Genomic DNA, 23,306 nt, shown 5'->3' with positions numbered 1-23,306 from the left:
CATTCACCAACAGAGATCTACTGTTCTCCCAGGGAGTCTAGAAAGAAAGAAGAAGGTTCAAAATCTCTAGAGTTCATCTCTATAGAATCTCTTTAAGGTTCTCTTATAACTGAACTTATAAAACTCAATTTTAAAAATAAACTTTATATATTTTTCCTCTCAAAGTCAAATTGAACATTTACCTAAAGAAACTCTCTAAAACACCTAAAGATTTTTCAGGAATCCTTTAACTTGGAGAGTCTCCCAACACTACACCTCTTAACACCACAACACATAATTGTTGCTAAAAGATAATAATTAACAAAAGAAAAACTTATAGTGTCACAACTCCCCTCCCATTTTTAATTTTTTTATAATGCATAATCTTTTTAAAAATTAAAATACATTTTGTAAAAGAGGTCATAGTATTTTAAGAAAATTAAAAAATATATAAAAATTAAATATCAAAACTATTAATTTTAATATTATAAATTAAATTAAATAAAATAAAATTAAATTTACTATTATATATATATATTTTTATATTTTATTAATATTAAATTTAATTTAATAATATTTAATTTAATTTTATAACATTCAAAATAATATTCTTGATATTTAAAATAATTTTATATACTTTAAAAAAAATTATAATAAATTTTTTTGCTTCACTATTTTTTTAATGTTAATATATTTATATGCATTATTTTATTTTATTTTTGAGAAATAACAAGACTAAAATAATATAAAATAATAATAATAATAATAATAATAATAATAATAATAATAATAATAATAAAGGACACCACTGTAGCAACTAGTAAAAGAACAAAACGAAAAGATCCAAAAACTAAATCAAGAAATTAAAATTATAATCGGTAGCCAAGGGTTGTTTAGCAATTGATTATTGCTCTTTTGCATCAGCTTGTAATGGCCTCCAGAGGAACTGGAACGGTGATTTTTGCATGTCTCTTATGGCTTTTCTTCCTCTGCGCCACCATTGCTTTCTTTCAGCTCCACTTGGTAGACAACGGAACCAACCACTCTTCCTCCCGCGCTGACTTAATCACAACTCAACATCATCTCTCAGTAAGGGTTCCTCTTTCTTCATTTCCTCCTCTTGGGTTTGGTGGCTCAATCGTAGATTCACATTAACCCCTTCTCCATGTTCTGTAGGATACCCCTTTGGGACAGGATTTGGAGGGTGTCACTCACAAGGTCTATTTTGATGTAGAGATCCATGGGAAATTAGCGGGTTTGCTTCATTCCTAGCAAAGTTCAATTTTTTTAATTTTCCCCAAAATTTAATGCTTTGTGAATGTCATTTCTTTGCATCTGTTAGATTGTGTTAATTGCCTTTGGACAATGATTTGGAATGTGACACTGTTGCAAATAAGTGTAAGCAGGATTTTAGATGCATTAATTGTACACATCACCCGCTGATTTCAGAAGGTGGTTTGTGTCACGAGGCACTCCTTTGAGAACTATACGTAAGAAATTGTGCAATAGAAGAGGTGCCATGATTTTCTCAAGTGTGCTGAAAGGAAAATAAGTTATTAGTTTCTGAAATGGAATTGATCATGATGGCACCGCCTTACAGATTGTGATGGATGAGTGGATGGGATTTGTGTCACTTTGAGAGTGAAAGAACGCAAGTTACAACTTGTGTGTTTATGCTTTATAGCATTTCTCAATATATACATTGGAAACTTGAAATAAAAATAAGCCTCGGCAGTCCTGTTGTTGGAGTTCAAGTGTGAAGTGAAGTCCCACATTGGTTAGAGTTGGGTATGTTGAGTAATATATAAGTGAGAAAGACCCACCTACCTAATGCCTTAAGGTTTTAGGGTATATTGTGGTGTCAACCTCACTTGTGTGACTTACTCACTACTCACTATGTGGAATGCTCCCCAGTGTTCTAAACTCCCCAACATTGGTATCAGAGCCGATGGTTCGACCAAGTGACTGGTGATCGGCTCAGACGAGTATTGGTTGGATCTAAGAGTGGGATCCTGAATGGAATTGGCAGGAGATCCAAGAGTAGGATCATCCCTTGTACTGAAAGTCTCCCTAGAGGTGTGACGTGTGTCGTTGAAGTGCAACGATAGTGCAAGTAAGGCCACCATTAAATACTCGTGGACGAAAGAAAAAAAGCTTCTGCTTGAGGAGGAGTGTGACCATGTGGAAGGGATTCACACTTGAGGGGGAGTGTTGGAGTTCAAGTGTGAAGTGAAGTCCCACATTGGTTAGAGTTGGGCATGTTGAGTAATATATAAGTGAGAAAGACCCACCTACCTAATGCCTTAAGGTTTTAGGTTATGTTGTGGTGTCAAGCTCACTTGTGTGACTTACTCACTACTCATTATGTGGAATGCTCCCCAGTGTTCTAAACTCCCCAACATACCATGTTAGAATAGTGGATTAAGCCTAACTCAACCCTACAAAACCGGCTTGTAAGGTGAGGGTTGCTTTCCACATATATATTATTCAATTGCTTAATCTCTAGTCGATGTGGGACTTGGGTTTTTCCCAATACACCCTCTCACGTCCAACACTATTGGGCTTGGTACGTGGATAAATGGTGGGTGGCCCTTTTTAATGATCTAGGATTGGCGGGACTTGGATTTTTTTCCAATACACCACCTCATGCCTATGAGGCATGCATCAATGGGGGGTGGCCCATTTTTAAAGTGGATCTAAATGACTCTGATACCATGTTAGAATAGTGGATTAAGCCTAACTCAACCCTACAAAACCGGCTTGTAAGGTGAAGGTTGCTTTCCACTTATATATTATTCAATTGCCTAATCTCTAGTCGATGTGGGACTTGGGTTTTTTCCCAATACCTGTAATTCACGGCAGTCTAAAATGCGAACTTTTGCAACAAAATAGAGCTGCTCTATGTCTGGCCCAGCTGCCAGATGAATGATTTAATGACACTTGGTCGTAACATTTTTCTGGGGAGAGGGAGACCAAGAAGACATGGGGGAAAATTGTCCAGATGGATCTCATGTGAAGATCTGATCTTTTACTTAGAGTCCGTTTGAATACAAGTATAGAAGAACTTTTGAGAGTTTACTACCAAAATAAATAGTTTTTTCCTATAGAAAAGTTTTCAAAACCATTTCTAACTTGTATCGAAACAGACTTCAAGTCAAACAGCGTTATGTGGTCCATGTAGCTGACCTCACCTTCAAGAATTTACTTATGGAAACAGTTATTTGTACTACCTTCTTGACTGCATTTGTCTTGTTACCTCATCTACTATTGGTGAAGAAGGAAGAGCAAAATTTTATGTCTTAGTGGTTATATTCTTTAGGGTTTAGGCTTCAGTTATTATAGCACTACGCTATGATCCTAAGCGGGTCACTCAAAACACTAAAAAAATGTTTCTTGCTTCAGGTCGCATAGTCATGGGTCTTTTTGGGAACACAGTACCAAAAACAGTAGGTATGGTATACTATACTATAATGAAATGCTAAAGATGTTTACGTAGGTTTCACATGATGGATTTGGTTACTAATCTCAACATCCCTTATGTGCAGAAAACTTTCGAGCGCTTTGTACAGGTAGCTCTACAACTTTTGTTATTAATTATTTGGCGTTCAAGTGAAGCCACTTCTCATGTTGATGATAGTTTTCTTGCTTACTTAATCTATAGTGATCTGTAGGCATCATTTTTGATATTATATTTATAAGCTCATTGTAGTAAAAACTATAAATTTGAACAGCATCACATTTCAGGAGAGAAAGGAGTGGGAATAAGTGGGAAGCCTCTTCATTATAAAGGGAGCACATTCCATAGGATTATACCAAGCTTTATGGTCCAGGGGGGTGATTTCACCCGTGGTGATGGAAGAGGTGGAGAATCAATCTATGGTGATAAGTTTGCCGATGAAAACTTTGAGTTGAAGCATACTGGGCCAGGTTAGCTTTTGTGCTTTTGCTACTGATATTCCATTTATATAGATAATATGATAATATTAGTACATCTTATGTTATTTCACCTGTTCACCCTCTCTGCATGATTGTTAGGATACCTATCCATGGCAAATTCTGGAGAAGACACCAACGGATCCCAGTTTTTCATAACAACAGTTAAAACCAGCTGGTAATTTTCTATTAATTGCGTTACTTAATTCTGCAAACTCTTGAAAGTTGAACAGTCTTGGTATATTCTCGTGAAAACCTTGCAGTAGTGACAGCTAGCTATAAATATCAAATTTCCTTAATGGTTTTATTTTCTTGGAATAAAATGCGATACAAATTTTGGTGGAAAAGAAAAGTTCTAAAGGAAAAGTTTATTCCATTTTGTGCACTTGCTGAATCTCAATTGGAAAGGAGCATTTTCCTTTCAATTATTAAGAATGGATTTTATTTTAAACATAAATGAAAATCAGTAGAAGACTGAACTTTAGACATCCAACTTCCTAATATAGAATATAAACGTTTTCAAAAAAAATAATGTACAAGAAAAAGAGCCTCAGAAAAAAATCTATCTTTTCAAGTTATTATTTCTACTGTTGTGGCCCTTTCACAATCTTAGATGCTTCCATTTGTTTCTTCGAAGGCTGGATGGACGCCATGTTGTATTTGGCAAGGTACTTTCTGGTATGGACATATTGTACAAGATTGAAGCAGAAGGAAGTGAAGGTGGCTCGCCTAAGAGCAAGGTTATCATATCAGACAGTGGGGAATTAACTTCATGACATGGTTTATATAGGTTGAGATTGATTCCACCGGTGTAACAAGTCAGCTTTGCCAACCACCATGATCCACAAAATCAGTGTGCATACTTCATCACTTAGTAAAGGAATAAATTTGCAGATATAAATGTAATTTAAGTTGTTGCTAGTTTGCTTGTCTACACTGGTCTTGCTACAAGGGAAGGGATTTTATTAAGCATTGTCAGAATAGGTAATCATTTATACATTAGGTTGAAGTGTGTTATCTGAAACTTTTTTAATTTTTTGTAATAGGTACGAGGATAAATTATTTATTCAAGTGGATCATTGATCATATCCATGCCCTCTGCTCCTTTTTCCACTTCCACTACTGCAATTTAAATCCAAAGGACAAATGGACCCCAATAAAATAAAATAAACGAAATGTTCGCTTTTCCCTGTTGAAAAAGCCAGATGTCATAATTATTCAGATTTTACACAAATATGATATTGCACTCCAGATTGTTAACAATCCTTTAAGTGGTCAGTTAGTCACTACTGTGAATATCAAATCTCAGAAAGGTCATGAAGCTTTTAAGTAAACAGCTATATTAATCTTAAAAGTGGCGAGTGTATTCGTATTAGATTATGAAATTAAGAAAATATCAAGTTCTTAGAATATGAGTCATATTTTTAAATTTAACATTTATTATTATTTTGGTAAGTGAATATATATATATATATATATATTATTATTTTAATCACATTCTATTTTTTGAATTCTGGATTAACCTGATGGTCGATTTGTACATTCAGAAATTTATTTAAAATTTTCTGAGGTTTAGAAACAAATAATATAGAACTGATATGAAGGTGTTTTTCAAATTCTGATACTAAAATATCATTTAATCAGATTAATTATGTAAACTCATTTTGATCATTGTTTAGTAAGTGATAACTTAACAAACGGATCATTTCTCTAACAAAATTAAAGAAAGTGCAACAGAGAGTGATCCAATTTCCATTGACATGGACAAGTTAATTTATTGATGGAGAAGTACAGAGAGTGACAAGGAAGTACAATAGTATGTGTAGAAAGAAGTAAAGAGGACGATACAATGCTTCGCCTTCACCGCCCTTATTGACAATTGATGACAAAACAAGGCCCAAAACTACCATCACAGTTCTTCATCTTCAACAACACACAGACAGAGACGCAAACACATGACTGAGGAAAAAAGAAGGTATTTTTATTGTTTATTTGGAAGAGTTTTTGGAGCGGTGTTGGCAAACGTTGGTGAAATTGGTGTTGAGATCAGAGTAGAGAGAGACAACCTTGGAGATGTTCCCGTTGAGTTCCTGAATAAGGGAGACGTTTTTGACCATGTTGTCGTGCATCCGAGACTGCTGGTTCTCGTTCACCTGCTGAATCAGTAGCCGGTTACGGTCCAGCACCGACTGCACCTGCCGGAACCCCTTGTTCAGGGTGGCCCACGCCTCCGGGTCGCCCTCATCCACCTCGCCGTCCGACTCCTCCGCCGTCGTCGAGGGGCGGTGACGGTGGCTGCGGTGGTGCTTCTTGGAGCGGCGGTGGCCGGAGGATGGGTCTTCCATGGTGGACTCTGCGGCGGAGGAGGATGAGTTCATGAAGAACAAGGCTCAGACATTGCCAAAATTGTTGTGTGACTTCGCTCCTGCTGGGGCATTGCTATATATACGCAACATTGCGAGGGCAATTCTGTTATTATCATAAAGATTCATTTCGACTATCGTCTTTTTTTTTACTTTTACTTTGCCTCTTAATCAAAATTTATTACCAACATGTTTTTAATGTGATCAAATGTAAGGAGTATTCTTTCTAAAATATAGAAACAATCTCTCTTAATTCATAAACATTAGATAGGTAAATATTTTTCTTAATTAAGTAACACGAGTCTCTCGTTATTTTTTAAAATTATAATATTAAATGAAATAAAATTAGTAAAAAATTATTTACAAGTTATTAATGATTTATTTATTTATTTATTTGTAAGAATTATAATTATGATAATATAATTTAAATTTAAAATTGTGTGTATTATTTCAATATCCATCACTAGATCAATTATAATAATTAGATTTATTTGTATTTAAATCTATTATTCATATTTTTTTGTTTTATTTAAATTTGTAAAAAAAAAAAAAAAGAGAATTTCTTAAATGGTATTTAGTCTTTAATTTAAATTGAAATGTTTTAATAAATTGAACTCAGCTTATTTAATAGAAAATACACGCCATTTACAGGCTTTTAGATTTTTTAATTACATTATTATTCTAATATTAGAGTCACGTAATAATACTATTAATAATTTAATTTAAAGTAAATAGGAGATATTTAGGGGAATTGGGATATAGAAGAATATGAGGGTCTTTTAGCAAATGGATCTATGAGAGAGAATCAGTTATTGGCACATGGTCGTCGTGATACCGTTTGATAAAAGCTCACGCGACAAACAATGGGCGCGTGGAATGTCCCCTACACCACAACTTTACATATGGAAAAAGGAAAAGATCTTAGAAGAAAATGTCAAAAAGTTCCATACAATACTACTTTGGGTCCACTTTAAATCAATTACTGTTTTTATTGGTTATTAAATTTTAATAAAACCACTATTAAAATTGGTTCAAAATTTATTAGTTAGTATTTTAAGTTCTATATTTTTTTTTTACTAAGTTCTATTAATTTACTGCCATCGGTAGTGCGAATCAAACAATCAAATATATAAATTTAGATGTATAAAAAAAACTAATATAAACACATAGTAACTCATTAACAAAAAAAAAAAATGTACAAATTTTATTCTTGTGGATCCCTCGTTTGAACTACAAAAATGTCTACTTGCACTTTTGAATATTTTAAATTAATTATGTAAGATCTTAATCTTATTCTTTTAGTCAATTAAAATTTTTCTATTTTAAAATCCAATAAGTTTACTCTTAAATTTACATTTTTTTAATGCAAATAAAATTAAAGACTCTAACAATATAAACTTTGTATAAGACACACAAAATAAAATTAAAATTAATTTAACTAGTAAAAAAATATATTAAAATTAAATTAGAAAAAAAAATAAAACAACAATTAACTTTTGAAAAAACCATGTTTGATTACTTTTCTTTGTTTATTCATCATAACAAAAACAATATTTGAGAAGAATCCATGGGTGATTGAAAAAGAGAAAAGAGCGAGAGTGAAGAAAGGGTGGGGAAGAGAAGGTGCGCGTGGGAAATGCACTAAACTGGAAATATCTAGAATGCAAAAAGTGAAAAGTGCATTGCCACGACGATGAAAAAGAAGCGTTATTGTGCCTCCGTGGATTCAAAAGTCGAAAAAAATATCTTATACACAACTCAGCTACACACCAAAATATCTACTACAGTTTAGCCCTAAAAAAAGAAGAAAATTCGCCACCATCAACGACGAGCATATACCTTCAAACAAAAAAGGCACATTTGGTCCCAACAAAGAACAGAACCTTACTAGTTATGGAGATGGATTATGTTATCATCACCAATACCACTGTTGATTCACTCACTCATCGTTAACTACATTCAATTTCAACCAAAATATCTTCATCCATGAAAAGTAAGAATATCTCGGTTAAAAAAAAATCACTTTTCAATGTTTTTATTTATTTATTTTAAGTCATAATTACAGTTCTTGAACTAAGAATCTGTAATATTTTAATATTTTAAGTAAGTTTATTTTTCATATTTTAAATTTAAAATTAATTTTTTTAATTTCTATAATTAAAAATTTTATTTTAATCTTTATATTTAAATTTTGTTTAAAAACTTATTAAATATTATCAAATAAAACATGCATATTAGTGTTATTATTAATAAAAACATCACATTTAATCTATTGATAATACATAATTATCTGAATCTATTATATATATATATATATATATTACTAGTCATTTGAAGGACAAATAAAATTTTGAAAATTTACAGAAATAAAAAAAAATAATTTGAAATTTGAAAGATTAGAAATAAATTTTAATTTAAAACAAAAACATATTTAAACCTACTTTAATCTCATATTATTGTTTGAGTATCCAAAATGAGATTTACGAACATGAGCCGAACTTATTCCTTCCTTATTTTAATGTTATATATCTCTTTTTTTTTTTTTAATCCTTGTTACATGTTTCTATCATTTGAATATTGAACTTCACTCTAGCTTGGATTTACTTTTAGTTAGGTTTTGGTTTAATTTTCTCTTAGAATCTTGTAAAAAAAAAAATAACAGAAAAAATTTCTAAATCGGCGTCTCTAAACAAATTCTATAGAATTATATTCATGCAGGAATAAATTATTTTGATTTATTAATGTAAGAACATATTTGAGTACCAAAATAAATGGGAAGAAACAAAGATAAACAAATGAAATTGTTAAATTAATGGAGTTGAAAGAACATACATGTTACCAATTTAAAGTAGCTTGTTTAACACAACCTATAATACCCTTTTCAGGAGTCAGCTAAATACATGATCTATGATGGTAAAGATTATAGGGATTTAAGTGAATCGATCCGCGAACTCAATCAATTTGATCAAACTATATTATATTTCGGTGAATTGAATTGAGTCATTAGATTAAGTGCGTGTTTGGTTTAGATTTACAAACGTGATTTTCTCATTCTCTCTCCACGTTTGCAAGGTAATTTACGTGGAAGCTACAATTTTTTGCTTCCCATAAACATAAATTTTCACGTTCAAAAGCTAAAGCAAACACGCACTAAGTAATATATATTTTGGCTGATCCCAACATCTGGTCAATGATTTTCTTGATTCAGTTAATGTTATGAAAATTCATAAACTCTAATATATAAGTATAAGAGAGAAAAACAAAAGATATTGAAAGAATAATATAAAGAAGATAATAGAGTTTTTTTAATAATAAAATAATTTATTATACTCATAAATAATTATAAATAAGATAATAATATTAAAGTGAAATATAAACGTAATAATAGACAATTACCATTATATATTCATAATACTCTTCTTATGATGTTAATTATTTGAGAAGATGTCTTGTTAAAATCTTATTAGAAAAAATCATGTTGGACAAAAATTTAGTAAAGAAAAAAGAGTACTTCATAATATGGTATTATATATTATATCATTAAAAATCTTGTTAGAAAAATCAGTGGGAGAAAATCATGATGAAGGGAAAGAGTGGAGAATGTATCTCCCTCATGCAGACAATCACGTTTAACAAAAAGAAGACTGATTTTATATATTAGTTGTTCAAAAATTGTACTTGGGAGTAACTTTGTAAAGAGATCTTCTAGATTCTCATAAGCGAACTTGTTTGAATAATTATATCATCACTCCTTTCAAGATCATAAGTTAAAAAGAACTTGCGAAAAATATATTTTGCTCCATCTCTTTTAATACACTCTTCTTTTAATAAAGCAATAAATGCAACAATTTCTTGTGTATGACCATACCATTACATGTAAAAAAACCATCTTGTTTGCGATTTATCATTATGAGAATTTGACTAAAAAATCTTCTACAATAATGGAAAATATTATTGATTTTGTTTCAACAATTTCAGGTAAGTGAATAACTATATCTTACAAGTAAAATGATTAATTTATAATTAGCAAGATATTTAGTGTTCGTATAATACTAACATATGGTAATTCAGGACTAAGTAGCACTATCCTTTTTCTTGATATCTAAAATAATCTTTGTCCACATCTAAAGACCTTAGGGCATCTCCAATGAAAACAACTCATTTGAATTGCTTCATGCATTGAAAAATGAAAAAAGTGGTCCCTAGTGTGCCATATCAGCATTAAACAACTCAAACACAAATTTACTTCAATGGTAAGAAACTTTAAGAAATTCAACTTTTAGAATTTTTTTTCTAATCATTTATGAACCAAATTTAAATTTTTATTATAAAGGATAATTACGCTACAATGAAAGAAAATAAATTATGAGAAAAAATACACAATAAGTAGATATTAAAAATAAAATAAAGCAATAATAAATACATAAATATTATACGAAATTAATTTTTATCATTATTATTTCTGAAACATTTCTAAATATGTTCAATAAGCTATCTGCTTAAAATCTGGTAAGGAACGGTTGCTTGAGGAAGCAACTCTCTCTCTTCTTCAAGCAACTCATGTTGCCACGTCAGAGTCCTCCAATGACAAGAAACCGGAATTTGAGTTGTTTCATAGGACAAGCAACTCCCATTGGAGTTGCTCTTACAATCACTGGAATATGCAAAATAAAAAATGTGATTTGTCCATATAAATCTTTTTAAACATCTTTGTCATATAAACTTATTGATGCACAAGAAACTCCATAACTTAAATATTCAAATTGTAATGATAAGCAGAACTTTATTCATTCTACATCTTTCATCTAAATCTCATCTTTATCAATTCCACTAAGCCATTTAGAAAGGGTTGAGTGAAAATTTTGATTCTTAGGGACTCAACGAATTAATGTAGGCCTAGTTGATGGAGCTTTCTTTACCTTCAAGAATTCAAAAATTTGCTCAACTATTTAGAAAGGGTTGAACAAATTTGTCTCTTTTCTACTTACACTATTTTATTTGTCACACATATTCAAGTGAGGAGGAGAGAGAAATACAACATTCAAATAGAGCAAAACAATGCTGAAGGGAATAACAACTTTGAGAGTTCTCTAAGGATGAGGATTCAGGGTTCATCATCTTCTTCTTCTATGTTTTCTTTGTATGTTGAGATTGTTCTCTTTACTATGAGTAGTTAATCCACTCTTGTTAGAATTGAATGTAATCCATCAAACTCTTATGTAATCTTATATATATATATATATATATATATATATATATATATATATATATATATATGAAGAGGGTTCAAACGACACCGCTGTAACTTTTACTAAGTGTTACACCACTCAATAACTTTATATTAAAAGTGAATTTTGTAAATTCACATTTAATATATTATATTATTCAATGCTAGTGATTTAATTATGTTCTTAATGCTTAAAGTGAATTGATCAATCATCTTTTGATCTTTGATTTAGTTTTGGTTAAAAAACATTTTCTAAGTTCATTTTGAACCAAATCACTTAATGATTCTAAATGCTAGATTGTTAGTTGAACAAATTCTCAAACTTAATACAAAGACTTTGAGTTGATAAAATGAGGAATCATTTATTAAATTAAAATCTTTAAAATTTCTAAAGGCAATGATTTTATTTAGAATGACTTAAAAAAAATTCAATAACATTAAATGATATAATTTATATATAGATAATCTTAAGAGAACATAAGAGTAAGATAAATGAAATTAAATCCTAACAGTTTCTCACACAGTTACCTCTTAACTTTATATTTATTTTCCAAGCCCTTGAGGATTGATAACCTATACTCCTTTTCTATGTTATAGTAGGCTTAGTGTGCTTACTAAAATAATCCCTACAAGGACTCATATCAAAACCTCATTTTATATGGACTAAAAATATATTTCAACTATAAAATTATTATTTATATATTTATTTTTTATATCTAAATATAAAATTGTGATATGATTATAATTTCTTTTTTTATTATTAGTTTTTTTAATGTATTATATTCAGTGTTTTAAAACCCGGACCGACCCGGCCGGTCGGACCGGTTGGACTGGGAACCGGTGGTCCAGCCGGTTCGAATCTGAAGTTGGATCGGTTATGCAGTCGACCCGTTTCAAACCGGATTGAACCGGTCAATTTTTCGGTTCAACCGATAAACCGGTGGGTCAAACCGGTTCAACCACTTTTTTTTCTTATTTTTTTTAAAAAAATTTTAAGGGACCATAAATCACAAAAATAATAATGAAAATTGAACCTCTTAATGAAAAAACAAGGAGTCTTATTAAATATAATAATGACTACTTGTTCTAATATATTTGTTTGCAATATATACAACTTAAATAACTTTTATAGTATATTATTAATTTTAAATTATATATTTAATAATGCAATATCTATGTAAATATTACATATATTATTTTGTGATATTAATTGCAAGCATATTATATATGTACATATTATTTATATTTTTAATTTGTATTAATATACCGTTTAACATGTAATTTTTTATGTATTTTTTTACTAAATAAAAATAAAAATAATTTTAAATAAGATAAAAAAAATTGAAATTTAAAATAAGATATGAATTTATTAAAATTTATAAGTATAAAATATATTTAATATGAATATTTTTTAATAAAAATAAATAAAAATCGAGTCATGCAGTTCAACTAGTGACCCACCGGTTCAACCTTTGACCCACTGACCCAGTACCTTAACCGGTTCGATGATCGGTCCGGTTTTTAAAACTATGATTATATTCATAAAAGAGTATAATATATTTTTGACATCTATAGAATTTTTCAAATTTAATTTTAGTCTTTCAAAAGTTATTTTATTTTGGTTCTTTTAATTTCGAGAAACACCCCTCAAAGTTATTTATATATCAACTTATGATAAACTATAGTATAAAAATATAGTAATTTTTTAGAATTTGTTCTTATATTATTTACTTGATGTAATAAAACGTGTGATTTAAACTAATTATGTATTTCATTTCTTCAGATTTTTTAAAAATATATTAATACCTAAATAAATCAATCCAATTACTCAAACCAACCTAATTAAGATTAAGTTAGATCAAGTTAGGCTGTCTAACAAAAAAAAAATTGAACATTCAGTCCAACTCAACCTAAATATATTTCATTGAGTTAGATCATGAATTAAATCAAACCAACTACCCGAACTTGCTCAAGCCTACGGCTTCCGTGGCACATAACATAGCCACAAAATGATCAATAAATTAACTTCTTGTATATTTTCAGCGTCCATTTTTCTTTTGTCTGTAACAATAGTTGAAAATTACAACGTATTATTGTATTGAAGTCTACATGATCAGCATCAGAAATTTCACATTTTGTCCATTCTTCTAAACATCCTATAATTTGCAGGTCCAAACGATTAACATAAACAGATGTCTAATAAGGTTAGAAAACAACTATGCAGTAGATTTTCTCTTTTTTCCTAGAACAGATGCTATCTGAAATCTTGGCCCGCCCATTCGCCACTTCTTGAAGGACGCCATTGCGGATCGAGCTGTCTCATACACTACATAAAGCATTAGAACAAAAATTAAATTGAATGTCATGAGGGAAAAAAATATGACCTCATAAATGAAGATTAAAGGCATATTTCATTTAGCCAGGATAAAAGTCTCACAGTTGATCTCTTCTTTCGTCAGAATAGTCCAAAATTTGGAACCAGCTGCAAATGCTACAGTATGGGCCTTGGTGAGAATTTCCTTGTACCTACTCTTAAATGCAGACAGCAACAGAATCCCAATTTTTCGGTCGTCAACTCTGCCATAAATGAAAAGGAAATCAACAATGTACAACAAAACAAGTTGCCAAAGTTGTTTGACTCAAGCAGTGATTTAAAAACCGGACCGAACCGGCCGGTCGGACCGGTTGGACCAGGAACCGGTGGTCCAGCAGGTCCGAATCCTAAGTTGAATCGGTTATGCAATCGACCCGTTTCAAACCGAATTGAACTGGTCAATTTTCCGGTTCAACTGGTGAACCGGTGGGTCAAACCGGTTCAACCACTTTTTTTCTTTTTCTTTTTTTAAATTTTTTTAAGGGACCATAAACCACAAAAATAATAATAATAATTGAATCTCTTAATAGAAAAGCAAAGAGTCTTATTAAATATAACAATGACTACTTGTTCTAATATATTTTTTTGCAATATATACAACTTAAATAACTTTTATCGTATATTATTAATTTTAAATTATATATTTAATAATATAATATCTATGTAAATATTACATATTATTTTGTGATATTAATTGCTAGCATATTATATATGTACATATTATTTATATTTTTAATTTGTATTAATATACCGTTTAACATGTTATTTTTTATGTATTTTTTTACAAAATAAAAATAAAAATAATTTAAATAAGATAGAAAAATTGAAATTTAAAATAAGATATGAATTTATTAAAATTTACAAGTATAAAATATATTTAATATGAATATTTTTTTTAATAAAAATAAATAAAAATCGAGTCATGCAGTTCAACTAATGACCCACCAGTTCAACTTTTGACCCACTGACCCAGTACCTTAACCGGTTCGATGACTGGTCCGGTTTTTAAAACTATGGACTCAAGATTTGTGGTATAGCCGGTTGGTTTATTTTTGGACATTTTGTTATATTACATTTTTATTAGGTTGTTTCGTAATAAATTCAGAATGAGTAATGATATTTGGACACCCACAATTTACAAACACTCAAGTGACACCTCTTATTTCTCTTTATCTCTTCTTATTATATCATATCAACCATTTAATTCTCCTCTCCTCCTAGTCTCTCAAAGTGTCTATACCTCAAGGGTGTCCAAGAATATTTTTGCTAATGGAATTTGTGAAGATTTGAATGATATGCTGCATGAACCATGTAACAACAAAAACTTGAGAATCATAGGTCTGTTCTAGATATGGATGATGATACGACACATGGAAACCATATACTATCTTGCAAGACAATCGTAAAAGCTAACCAATAAAATATAAGAAAATGCATTAAAATAAAGTGAGTAAAATTAAAGCCAAATTTCAGATAATGCAAGCAAGAAAATATAGGCATAAGCAAGACTTACATGGGTGCTATCTTGCAACCAAATTCATAAAAAAATGGACATCTGGACCTCAGATCCACACCCGCAGAATCAGCTTGGATCTCTGACCTTGTTCTGAAATCAAAAACCAATTATAAGATAAAAGTTTGACACCTTCAAGCCATCAACATCCCTCTAATACATTTCAATATGAGTGACAATGCAGCTTAGTATACATATGCCATTATTATTTTTTAACAATTTCTATGAAAGCCATGTATATTGATTATTGTTGTTACCCATAGTTCCATGCAACACCATTCACTCAATGATGGAATGTACATGAAAATTAAGGTTACGGAAAATAATTGGCTCCAAAATCCATTGAAAGCCCAGGAAACAAGAGTTAATCAGTAAGGTCTGGTAAAACATTTCAGGTGCAACAGAAATAGAAGTATACTTAAAAGTGTTTCCTAACTCGTTGTCAATGTCATGACATGCTCCATTATATGATAGAATGTACTTATAAGTTGCAGAAAGACATAAAACAATCATTACTTTTCATTGAAACAAGAGGGAACATTGACTGATACTGCTTGTCTCAACTTTAACTCATGAGCAAGCCAAAAAGGCAGTTCAACTTTTGAACCTGTTTCAATCTGAAAGTCAAACAAAGTAATGTCAGGTGAAATTATTAAGTTACACATAGAAGGTATCTAGTGACACTGACAATAAATCTTTCCTTTGAAAATAAAGAAATGCTAGAAACACACTCTTTGTTATTGGCTAAATTTTATTGGAAATCATAAAATTTTGCAAGTCTCATTTATTATTTAAGAAGTCGCTCATAATTTTTTAGTTTGTAATAAATTTTGATCAATGGCAGAGAGTGTATTTCAAAACGAGTTGGAGAGTATATTACTAGTAATCCTCTTGGAAATATATATATATAAGTGTAAATGGCTCTTACAAAGTCAATTTCAGAACTGGGATCTATTCCCACTCCAGATGCAGCCTTCTTAAATATACTTAACACAGCCTGCGACCAGAAAATAACAAACCATAGTATTAGGGTAAGAAATTCAGGTTGCATTATGTATCTTAATTGCAGATATCATGATTTGATCCTGTTAAAATTAGCAATAGCATAAAACGTGGCGGGCTACAGCATTGTAATTCGTAAGTATAACTACTGTAGCAAAACATTTTCCCTTAATTAAAAAATCAAATATTCCAAGACTACCATTACCTTACATATCAATTGGAAGCAAAAATAAAGAGTCTAAAGCCTACCTCTTCCTCCATTATAATATCATCAATATCATAGTACTTGGCCATCCTATCCTCCAGCTTCTACACTTTCTTTTAACTCATCGAAAGAGTTAACTGCAAATTAAAAAACATTGTTTGAAACATGCAATACATTTATAATTTTTTATTACAAAAAAAAAAATTTCTTCTCAAACTAGTTATAAAGACAACAAAAATCAATCAACAAAGAAAGCTCGCATCTGTTCTACAAATGGCAGAACTTCATCCACTAGCTTTAATGTTTAATGAAAAAAAAAATTATCAATATGAAACTCAACAACTGCAGTTTTTGTTGCAGTTCCGTTAAAAAGAAATGCAAAACCGCAAAACATTGTAAAATACATCATATAAAAAACACAAATTTCAAAAAATAATAAAAAAATGAGTCAATGCTCAATAGTACAGGAAGCAGAGGAGAGGTGAATCAAGCAATGCAAAAATCCTAACTCTTAGTTGAAAGTCAAAAATTTGTTGCTACCATTAGCACTCCAATTTGAAGTGTTGGAGCTAAATATAACATCCCTAATAATAATATGTAGCGCTTAAGCAACATCTGTTCAAATTTCTCTTATATTCAACTCTATAGCTTTTCTTTCAATATAGGATGATACCTTGAATAACATAGATTAGAATATAGATGTTTCTTTACAAGAGAATCAATTTATTTTAAACTTCCTAATAGTTCGGTTAAGTGAGTTCTATTCAACTTGAGATAAGGAGTTACTCAATAGGCTAAGGTCAAGATTCTTAGTACGCTAGAAGGCTTTAAAAAATTAAGTGTCATCTTTCTTTTTTAATTTTTGGTTTATTTTATTTTCTACCTTATTCCCACCCAATCCAATTAACTTCAAATGCTTGCCACGCACATGGACAAAAGCATGATGCATCAGCAAACAAGCAAAAAGCTGGCTCAATTTCAAATTTCTTCACCGTATAACCAAACACACAAATCACGATTCTCTCACAATGTTACAGTGAAATAAGTAATTCACTCACTAAGATCCAAATTAGGCAGACAGCCGTACTACAATGCAAAAGCTAACATCTAATTGCATTTGCTTCATATCAGAAAGTGAAAGTAAAGAAAGAACTAAATTGAGTTGCGCCTAGAGCTACTGGATCGGAGCCTTCAATCAGTGAAATCAAACTCAAACGAAACTCCATTGTAATCATAGTGCCAGATTAACTGACAGAACAAACAATTTGGTAAAAACTGGCGCAATTATCAGAATCAAGTTCACGGTGCAATTAGTATAGAAGTAAAGGGGTGTACACGTTCCACTACCGTGCTGCATCCACACCATAACACAACTGCCCGTCATCTTATAACTATCCTCTTATTTTCAATTATGTTCCCTAAACCACATTACAGTAACAAATTTTCACCCACCCAGTTCATCAATTTAAGGCAAAATTTAAAGGGAAGAACAGAGAACAATTTAACTGGTTCCAGTAAAATAACTTCAAGCAAGCAAAATTCATTCACATCCAGACTAAAAACAGATAAACACAATACAGAGTAACAGATCGAAGCCCAAAAAGTGAAAGATAGATTCAAAAGCTGAGGCTCAGAGACAGAACTGAGCTTTAACCTTGGTGGCACAACTTCTTCAAAGCTGCGAGGGATTCAACGAACACAGAGCTCTCGGTGCTAATGCAGATGAGCGAGCACTAAATGAATCACGAAAATTGAAACTTTAGGGATTAGTGTTTGTCTGTAACTGAAGAATTGAAGAAGAGAAATCGAAAGAATTGGCGATCTGAGGATAGACTCACGCACTCGCTCAGGCATTTAGGGGAAGGAAACTAGGGTTTTTTTTTTCTTCTTCGAATTCGCGGTTTTGAAACTTGGCGCGTTTTCAAATTTTCTGTTCCAATCATGGAGGGCGTGCTTATTTAAATTGCATTTCGCACATTATTTTATAACCTATTTTTCAATTTAAGTTATTTTTATTCGACTAATGTTACATGGACAACAAAATAATTATACAATTTTATTATTTTTGTATTTATTTTTCTTTATTATTAATAATATGTCTTCATAATAAATAAAATAATAATAAGAGATAAATATAAAATTAATATTGTATAAATTATTGAATTTTTTTTGTTATATGTATAATATTACTTTTTTTTATGTTTACACATACCGGTGGAAATAAACGTATTTTGTATCTTCACTTAAATACATATGGTAGTGTGATAGTGTGTAATTATTATATTTTTAATAATTAAAAAAATTATAACCCTTATTAATTATTGTTGTATAATTTTTGTTTTTATTTTAAGGGTTAAAGTTGTAATAAAAAATTGTGTAAATAGAGTATTGACTTTATATATATTAATAAGAAAAAAGGTATTTGGTGTCTCGAGCTATTTATCTTTAAAGAAATTTTTTAGAAAAGATAATTAAGTGTGTAATATGATTTTAGAAGTAATAGTGTTGAATGAGAAAGTTAAAATCGAAACAGGGGTACGGTTAGGTTTAATCTACACATTCAACAATATTCAATTTTTCTATGATCTTCAACAATATAGTTTTAATTTTTCTTGGCGCGAGTCTTTAGGAAACTTAGGCAACTGCCTAAGATCTCTATACCATTTAAGGCTTAATTATATATATATATATATATATATATATATATATATATATTTCCGATAAATTTTGCTTATTATTAATTTAAATGATAATTTTTATTAAAAGTAATTATTGAAATAGTAAATATTATTATTTCTTAATATTTTATCTCAGTCATTGTCATATTCTTTTCAATGATTTTACTCATTTATAATTACATTCAATTTTTTTTAACCTTATATTTTTTTATTGCTCATTTCTCATCGCCATCCTCTAATCCGTGTCATTACTGTTGCCAAAAATAGAATAACATTGGATATGACTCATGCAGTAAAGCACATTTGGTTTATCAAAATCTATTCCAAGCCACAAATAGTACAATAAATACTGTTGAACAATTAAAGCAGTGAAAATATAGAATGTTCCTCTTGAACCTTTATTTTAGCCGTAGCATATATTAACTATCTCACACATAGTAGTAGAATAAACACTCTTGTTCATCTCAACTTAAAACTTTTCTATTAAGCTGGCCTAATGGCCTTTCACACACTGATATAAGAAACCAATTACAAACCTAGATATTATTTGTGCTATTTTTCAAACAAAATTAGAGTTTCATCTGCCTAATCTATATAATAAAAGTTTATATTATTAAAAGATATCATAGAGTATTAAAATGAAACTCTAATTTTAATTGAATAACAGTATCTTTAAAACTGTGTTTAAGTTTTATCCTTAATTCACATGTTTATTATTGAAATGCAACAAACACTCAAGGCCAATTCCAACATCAAGAGAAAGTAGTAGAAACACATCCTGAATAGAACGCGGTATCTTCTCTGAATTTTCAGTTGTGAACCAACATTTAACATTTGAAGTAACAGTCACAAGCCCTTTTCAAAATGTTACCATGACAGGCTCCATGATTTGCACCTTCCTTAGTCCTGCATTGCTTGTCACAGTTGTTGTTAGAATAGTGGATTGAAGCCTAACTCAACCCTACAAAACCGGCTTGTAAGGTAAGGGTTGCTTTCCACTTATATACTATTCAATTGCCTAATCTCTAGTCGATGTGGGACTTGGGTTTTTCCCAATACACCCCCTCACGTCCAGCACTATTGAGCTTGGTACGTGGATAAATGGTAGGTGGCCCTTTTTAATGATCTAGGATTGGCGGGACTTGGGTTTTTCCCAATACACCCCCTCATGCCTGTGAGGCATGCATCAATGGTGGGTGGCCCATTTTTAAAGTGGATCTAAATGGCTCTGATACCAGGTTGGTTAATTTTGCAGAAGCAGAATCTGTTTTATTATTGAATGAGAAGTCTTATATAAAGACTCTAATTACAAAAGAATATAACTACCTACTCTAACAGAAAGATATATCCTCCCTCAACTATTTTAATAGCCTCCCTCAAGCTGGAGCATACAAATCTGTCATGCCTAGCTTGGATATGAAAGACTGGAAAACAGATGGAGAAAGGGCTTTAGTATGTATATCAGCAAGTTGTGCAGCAGAAGGTATATGAATCAAGTTAATGACACCCAATTGTACTTTGTCTCGGACCAAATGACAATCAAGTTCTATGTGCTTGGTTCTTTCATGAAAAGTTGGATTTTGTGCAATTTGAATGGCTGATTTGTTGTCACAATATAATGGAACAGCCTTGGTGATGGAAAAATGCAGGTCCTGCAACAAATAAATGAGCCATTGGAGCTCACAAACAGTTGTAGCTAGAGCTCGGTACTCTGCTTCAGAGGAGGAACGTGACACAGTTTGTTGTTTCCTAGATTTCCATGAAATGAGAGATGAGCCAAAGAAGATAGAGAATCCGGTGATGGATTTCCTTGAATCTGGGCAAGATGCCCAATCAGAATCACTAAAGGCCGATAGTTGCAGATCAGAACTGGAGGAAAAGAAAAGGCCTCGACCAGGAGCTCCTTTGACGTACTGTAAGACGCGAATAGCAGCATCATAGTGGTCCTTCATAGGATTGGAAACAAATTGGCTTAACCTGCTAACAGAGAAACTTAAGTCAGGTCGTGTGTTAGTTAGATAAATGAGACGACCGATTAACCTGCGATAAGACTTAGGATCAGAATACGGAACACCATTGTCTTTGACCAATTTGAGATTGGGAATCATAGGAGAAGTTACTGGTTTGCATCCCAAGAGGCCAGCATCATCAAGTAGTTCCAATGCATACTTTCTTTGTGTGAGGAAGATGCCCATTTTTAAAGTGGATCTAAATGGCTCTGATACCATGTTAGAATAGTGGATTGAAGCCTAACTCAACCCTACAAAACCGGCTTGTAAGGTAAGGGTTGCTTTCCACTTATATACTATTCAATTGCCTAATCTCTAGTCGATGTGGGACTTGGGTTTTTCCCAATAGTTGTTGGAGCTGGCACACCACCCTGACCAAGTGTTGCTGCGTTTTGCACACAAACCAGGACAGTTGAAGTAGCAGAAACAAGCCCTTCCACGTGAGTCCCAGTGACATGCATCCAAACTTTGCACCTTCCCATTTCTTGCATTGCTTGTCACAGTGGTTAGAGTTCCCACACCACCCTGACCATGTTCTGCTGTACTTCTCGCATATCTTTTTTCCTCCACCATTGGTGCCTCTGCATAAATTGGAAACAAAAATAATAGACATTGTCAAGATCCTGTTAATCAAGATTAAGATATACTACAAATCAAGTTATTGAAATATTTGAGTTTAAGCTGGCCTATGACAAGCTAAGATTATGTAAATTTCTCATATAAGAGAATAAATCAAGATTTATCAGTCATGCATGGACGTGTAAAAAAAATTACACCGATCCGAAATTACTATTGTTAGAACAAATTTATCATCGTATATGTCATCGACTGACAATGTTAAGTGCTAAATAACTTATTTTTTCATCAATCAATAAAATGCATAATATATCATTAAAAAAATAAGTTATGTATGGAGAATATGTTACCATCTGATCACAAACAATAAGTATGATGAACTTGTTGATCTTTATAATAACTATTTTAAAAATTATACACTTCTTTTTCTGTCACATAAAAAGTGTTATCATAATTTATTTAACTTATAGAGACTAAGAAAATATAATAAATAAATAAATAATAACATGTTTATAAAATTATATTTATAATTAACTTTTTTTACTAAAAATGATACAACATAATAATCACTTTCTAAAAAAATATTATTATAAATATAAATAAAAAAATGTTAATTACTTTTATATTAAAAATTAAATTATGATAACACCTGTAAGACTTTTTATTTTCTTTTCCTCACACGACACTTATCATGATGGAATGAGAATAGTATTATTTGTGTCATTATTATATGTGTGAATACTATTGATGTGAGGACATGCATTTCTTAAGAGGGAGAGAGGGCTCGTCACATTGGAACTTGGAGTAGGTGAAGAGATTAGAATGTGAGCATTAATAAGAGGAAGGATAGAAAGGCTAATGAGGAGAATAAAGGTGGTGGCGAAGACAGCTAGATACTTAGCCATGAATGCTGCAGGTGTTGTGTGTTGTTATGATGGATCAAGTTTAGGGTATTTATAGCACAGTGTCGGCATGCGCCCCTGCTAACGGGTAATAGCCACCAGAACTTTCAAATGATTTTGCCTCTATTTGGCATGTCTATTATTTGCTGCTGAAGTTTATGGTTACTTTCCTGCTTACAAACTTTAATAGTAGCAGTAAGATTTAACAAAACAAAACTTGTTTAGTCTGGTAGGTGCAGGAGACCAACCATTTCCTCAATTCAGTTACATACTGCCTCGATGATTTTCTTTTAATTTATTTTGATCTTTCTTCTTAGCACAGTAATATTGATATTTCCAATGATTTCATGTTTAAGATAGAGATCTTACTCTAATCTTAACTAAAAACTCTAAAGTTTAAGTATAATAATTTACGACTTTTGGTAGTCTCAATAAATTTGAATTAGTGTTTAGAAGATTTTTTTTTAATTCATATCAATTATAATAAGGTCAACAAAATACAAAATATATTACAATATAGTATATTATATATATATATATATATA

At 31.1% G+C, this 23,306-nt stretch overlaps 3 protein-coding genes across 6 annotated transcripts; 1 reads left to right on the top strand and 2 right to left on the bottom strand.

The window, feature by feature from the left end:
* The first annotated feature begins 848 nt into the window (after nucleotides 1–848).
* Nucleotides 849–4,998, top strand: LOC109798168 (peptidyl-prolyl cis-trans isomerase CYP19-4). Its single transcript, XM_020358418.3, has 7 exons — nucleotides 849–1,068; nucleotides 1,156–1,234; nucleotides 3,382–3,429; nucleotides 3,525–3,548; nucleotides 3,724–3,906; nucleotides 4,015–4,090; nucleotides 4,550–4,998. Exons 1-7 carry the CDS (start codon nucleotides 910–912, stop codon nucleotides 4,686–4,688), a joined length of 708 nt encoding a protein of 235 aa, XP_020214007.1. The 5' UTR covers nucleotides 849–909; the 3' UTR covers nucleotides 4,689–4,998.
* Nucleotides 4,999–5,653: 655 nt separating this feature from the next.
* On the bottom strand, nucleotides 5,654–6,334 carry ELF4 (EARLY FLOWERING-like protein (DUF1313)). Its single transcript, XM_020364615.3, has one exon. It carries the CDS (start codon nucleotides 6,288–6,290, stop codon nucleotides 5,901–5,903), a length of 390 nt encoding a protein of 129 aa, XP_020220204.1. The 5' UTR covers nucleotides 6,291–6,334; the 3' UTR covers nucleotides 5,654–5,900.
* A 7,178-nt stretch (nucleotides 6,335–13,512) lies between these two features.
* LOC109799491 (DNA replication complex GINS protein PSF3) lies at nucleotides 13,513–18,545 on the bottom strand. 4 transcript variants are annotated; one of them, XM_083071400.1, is made up of 8 exons: nucleotides 18,439–18,545; nucleotides 18,240–18,329; nucleotides 16,641–16,733; nucleotides 16,318–16,386; nucleotides 15,906–16,006; nucleotides 15,390–15,482; nucleotides 13,940–14,079; nucleotides 13,513–13,828 (listed from the first exon to the last, which is right to left on the bottom strand). In XM_083071400.1, exons 3-8 carry the CDS (start codon nucleotides 16,683–16,685, stop codon nucleotides 13,719–13,721), a joined length of 558 nt encoding a protein of 185 aa, XP_082927526.1. In that variant the 5' UTR covers nucleotides 16,686–16,733; nucleotides 18,240–18,329; nucleotides 18,439–18,545; the 3' UTR covers nucleotides 13,513–13,718. The 4 variants fall into 4 exon arrangements, with proteins under 4 accessions (XP_082927526.1, XP_020215663.1, XP_082927527.1 ...); XM_020360074.3 differs by having other exon boundaries at nucleotides 18,251–18,329; XM_083071401.1 differs by having other exon boundaries at nucleotides 18,435–18,518.
* Between the last annotated feature and the right edge of the window lie 4,761 nt (nucleotides 18,546–23,306).

The sequence above is a fragment of the Cajanus cajan genome, chromosome 3, assembly GCF_000230855.2.
Source record: "Cajanus cajan strain Asha chromosome 3, NIPB_CcT2T_4, whole genome shotgun sequence".
NCBI lineage: Eukaryota > Viridiplantae > Streptophyta > Magnoliopsida > Fabales > Fabaceae > Cajanus > Cajanus cajan.
Note: the sequence above shows the minus strand (reverse complement) of the source record. Positions and strands in the feature narration are given on the sequence as shown.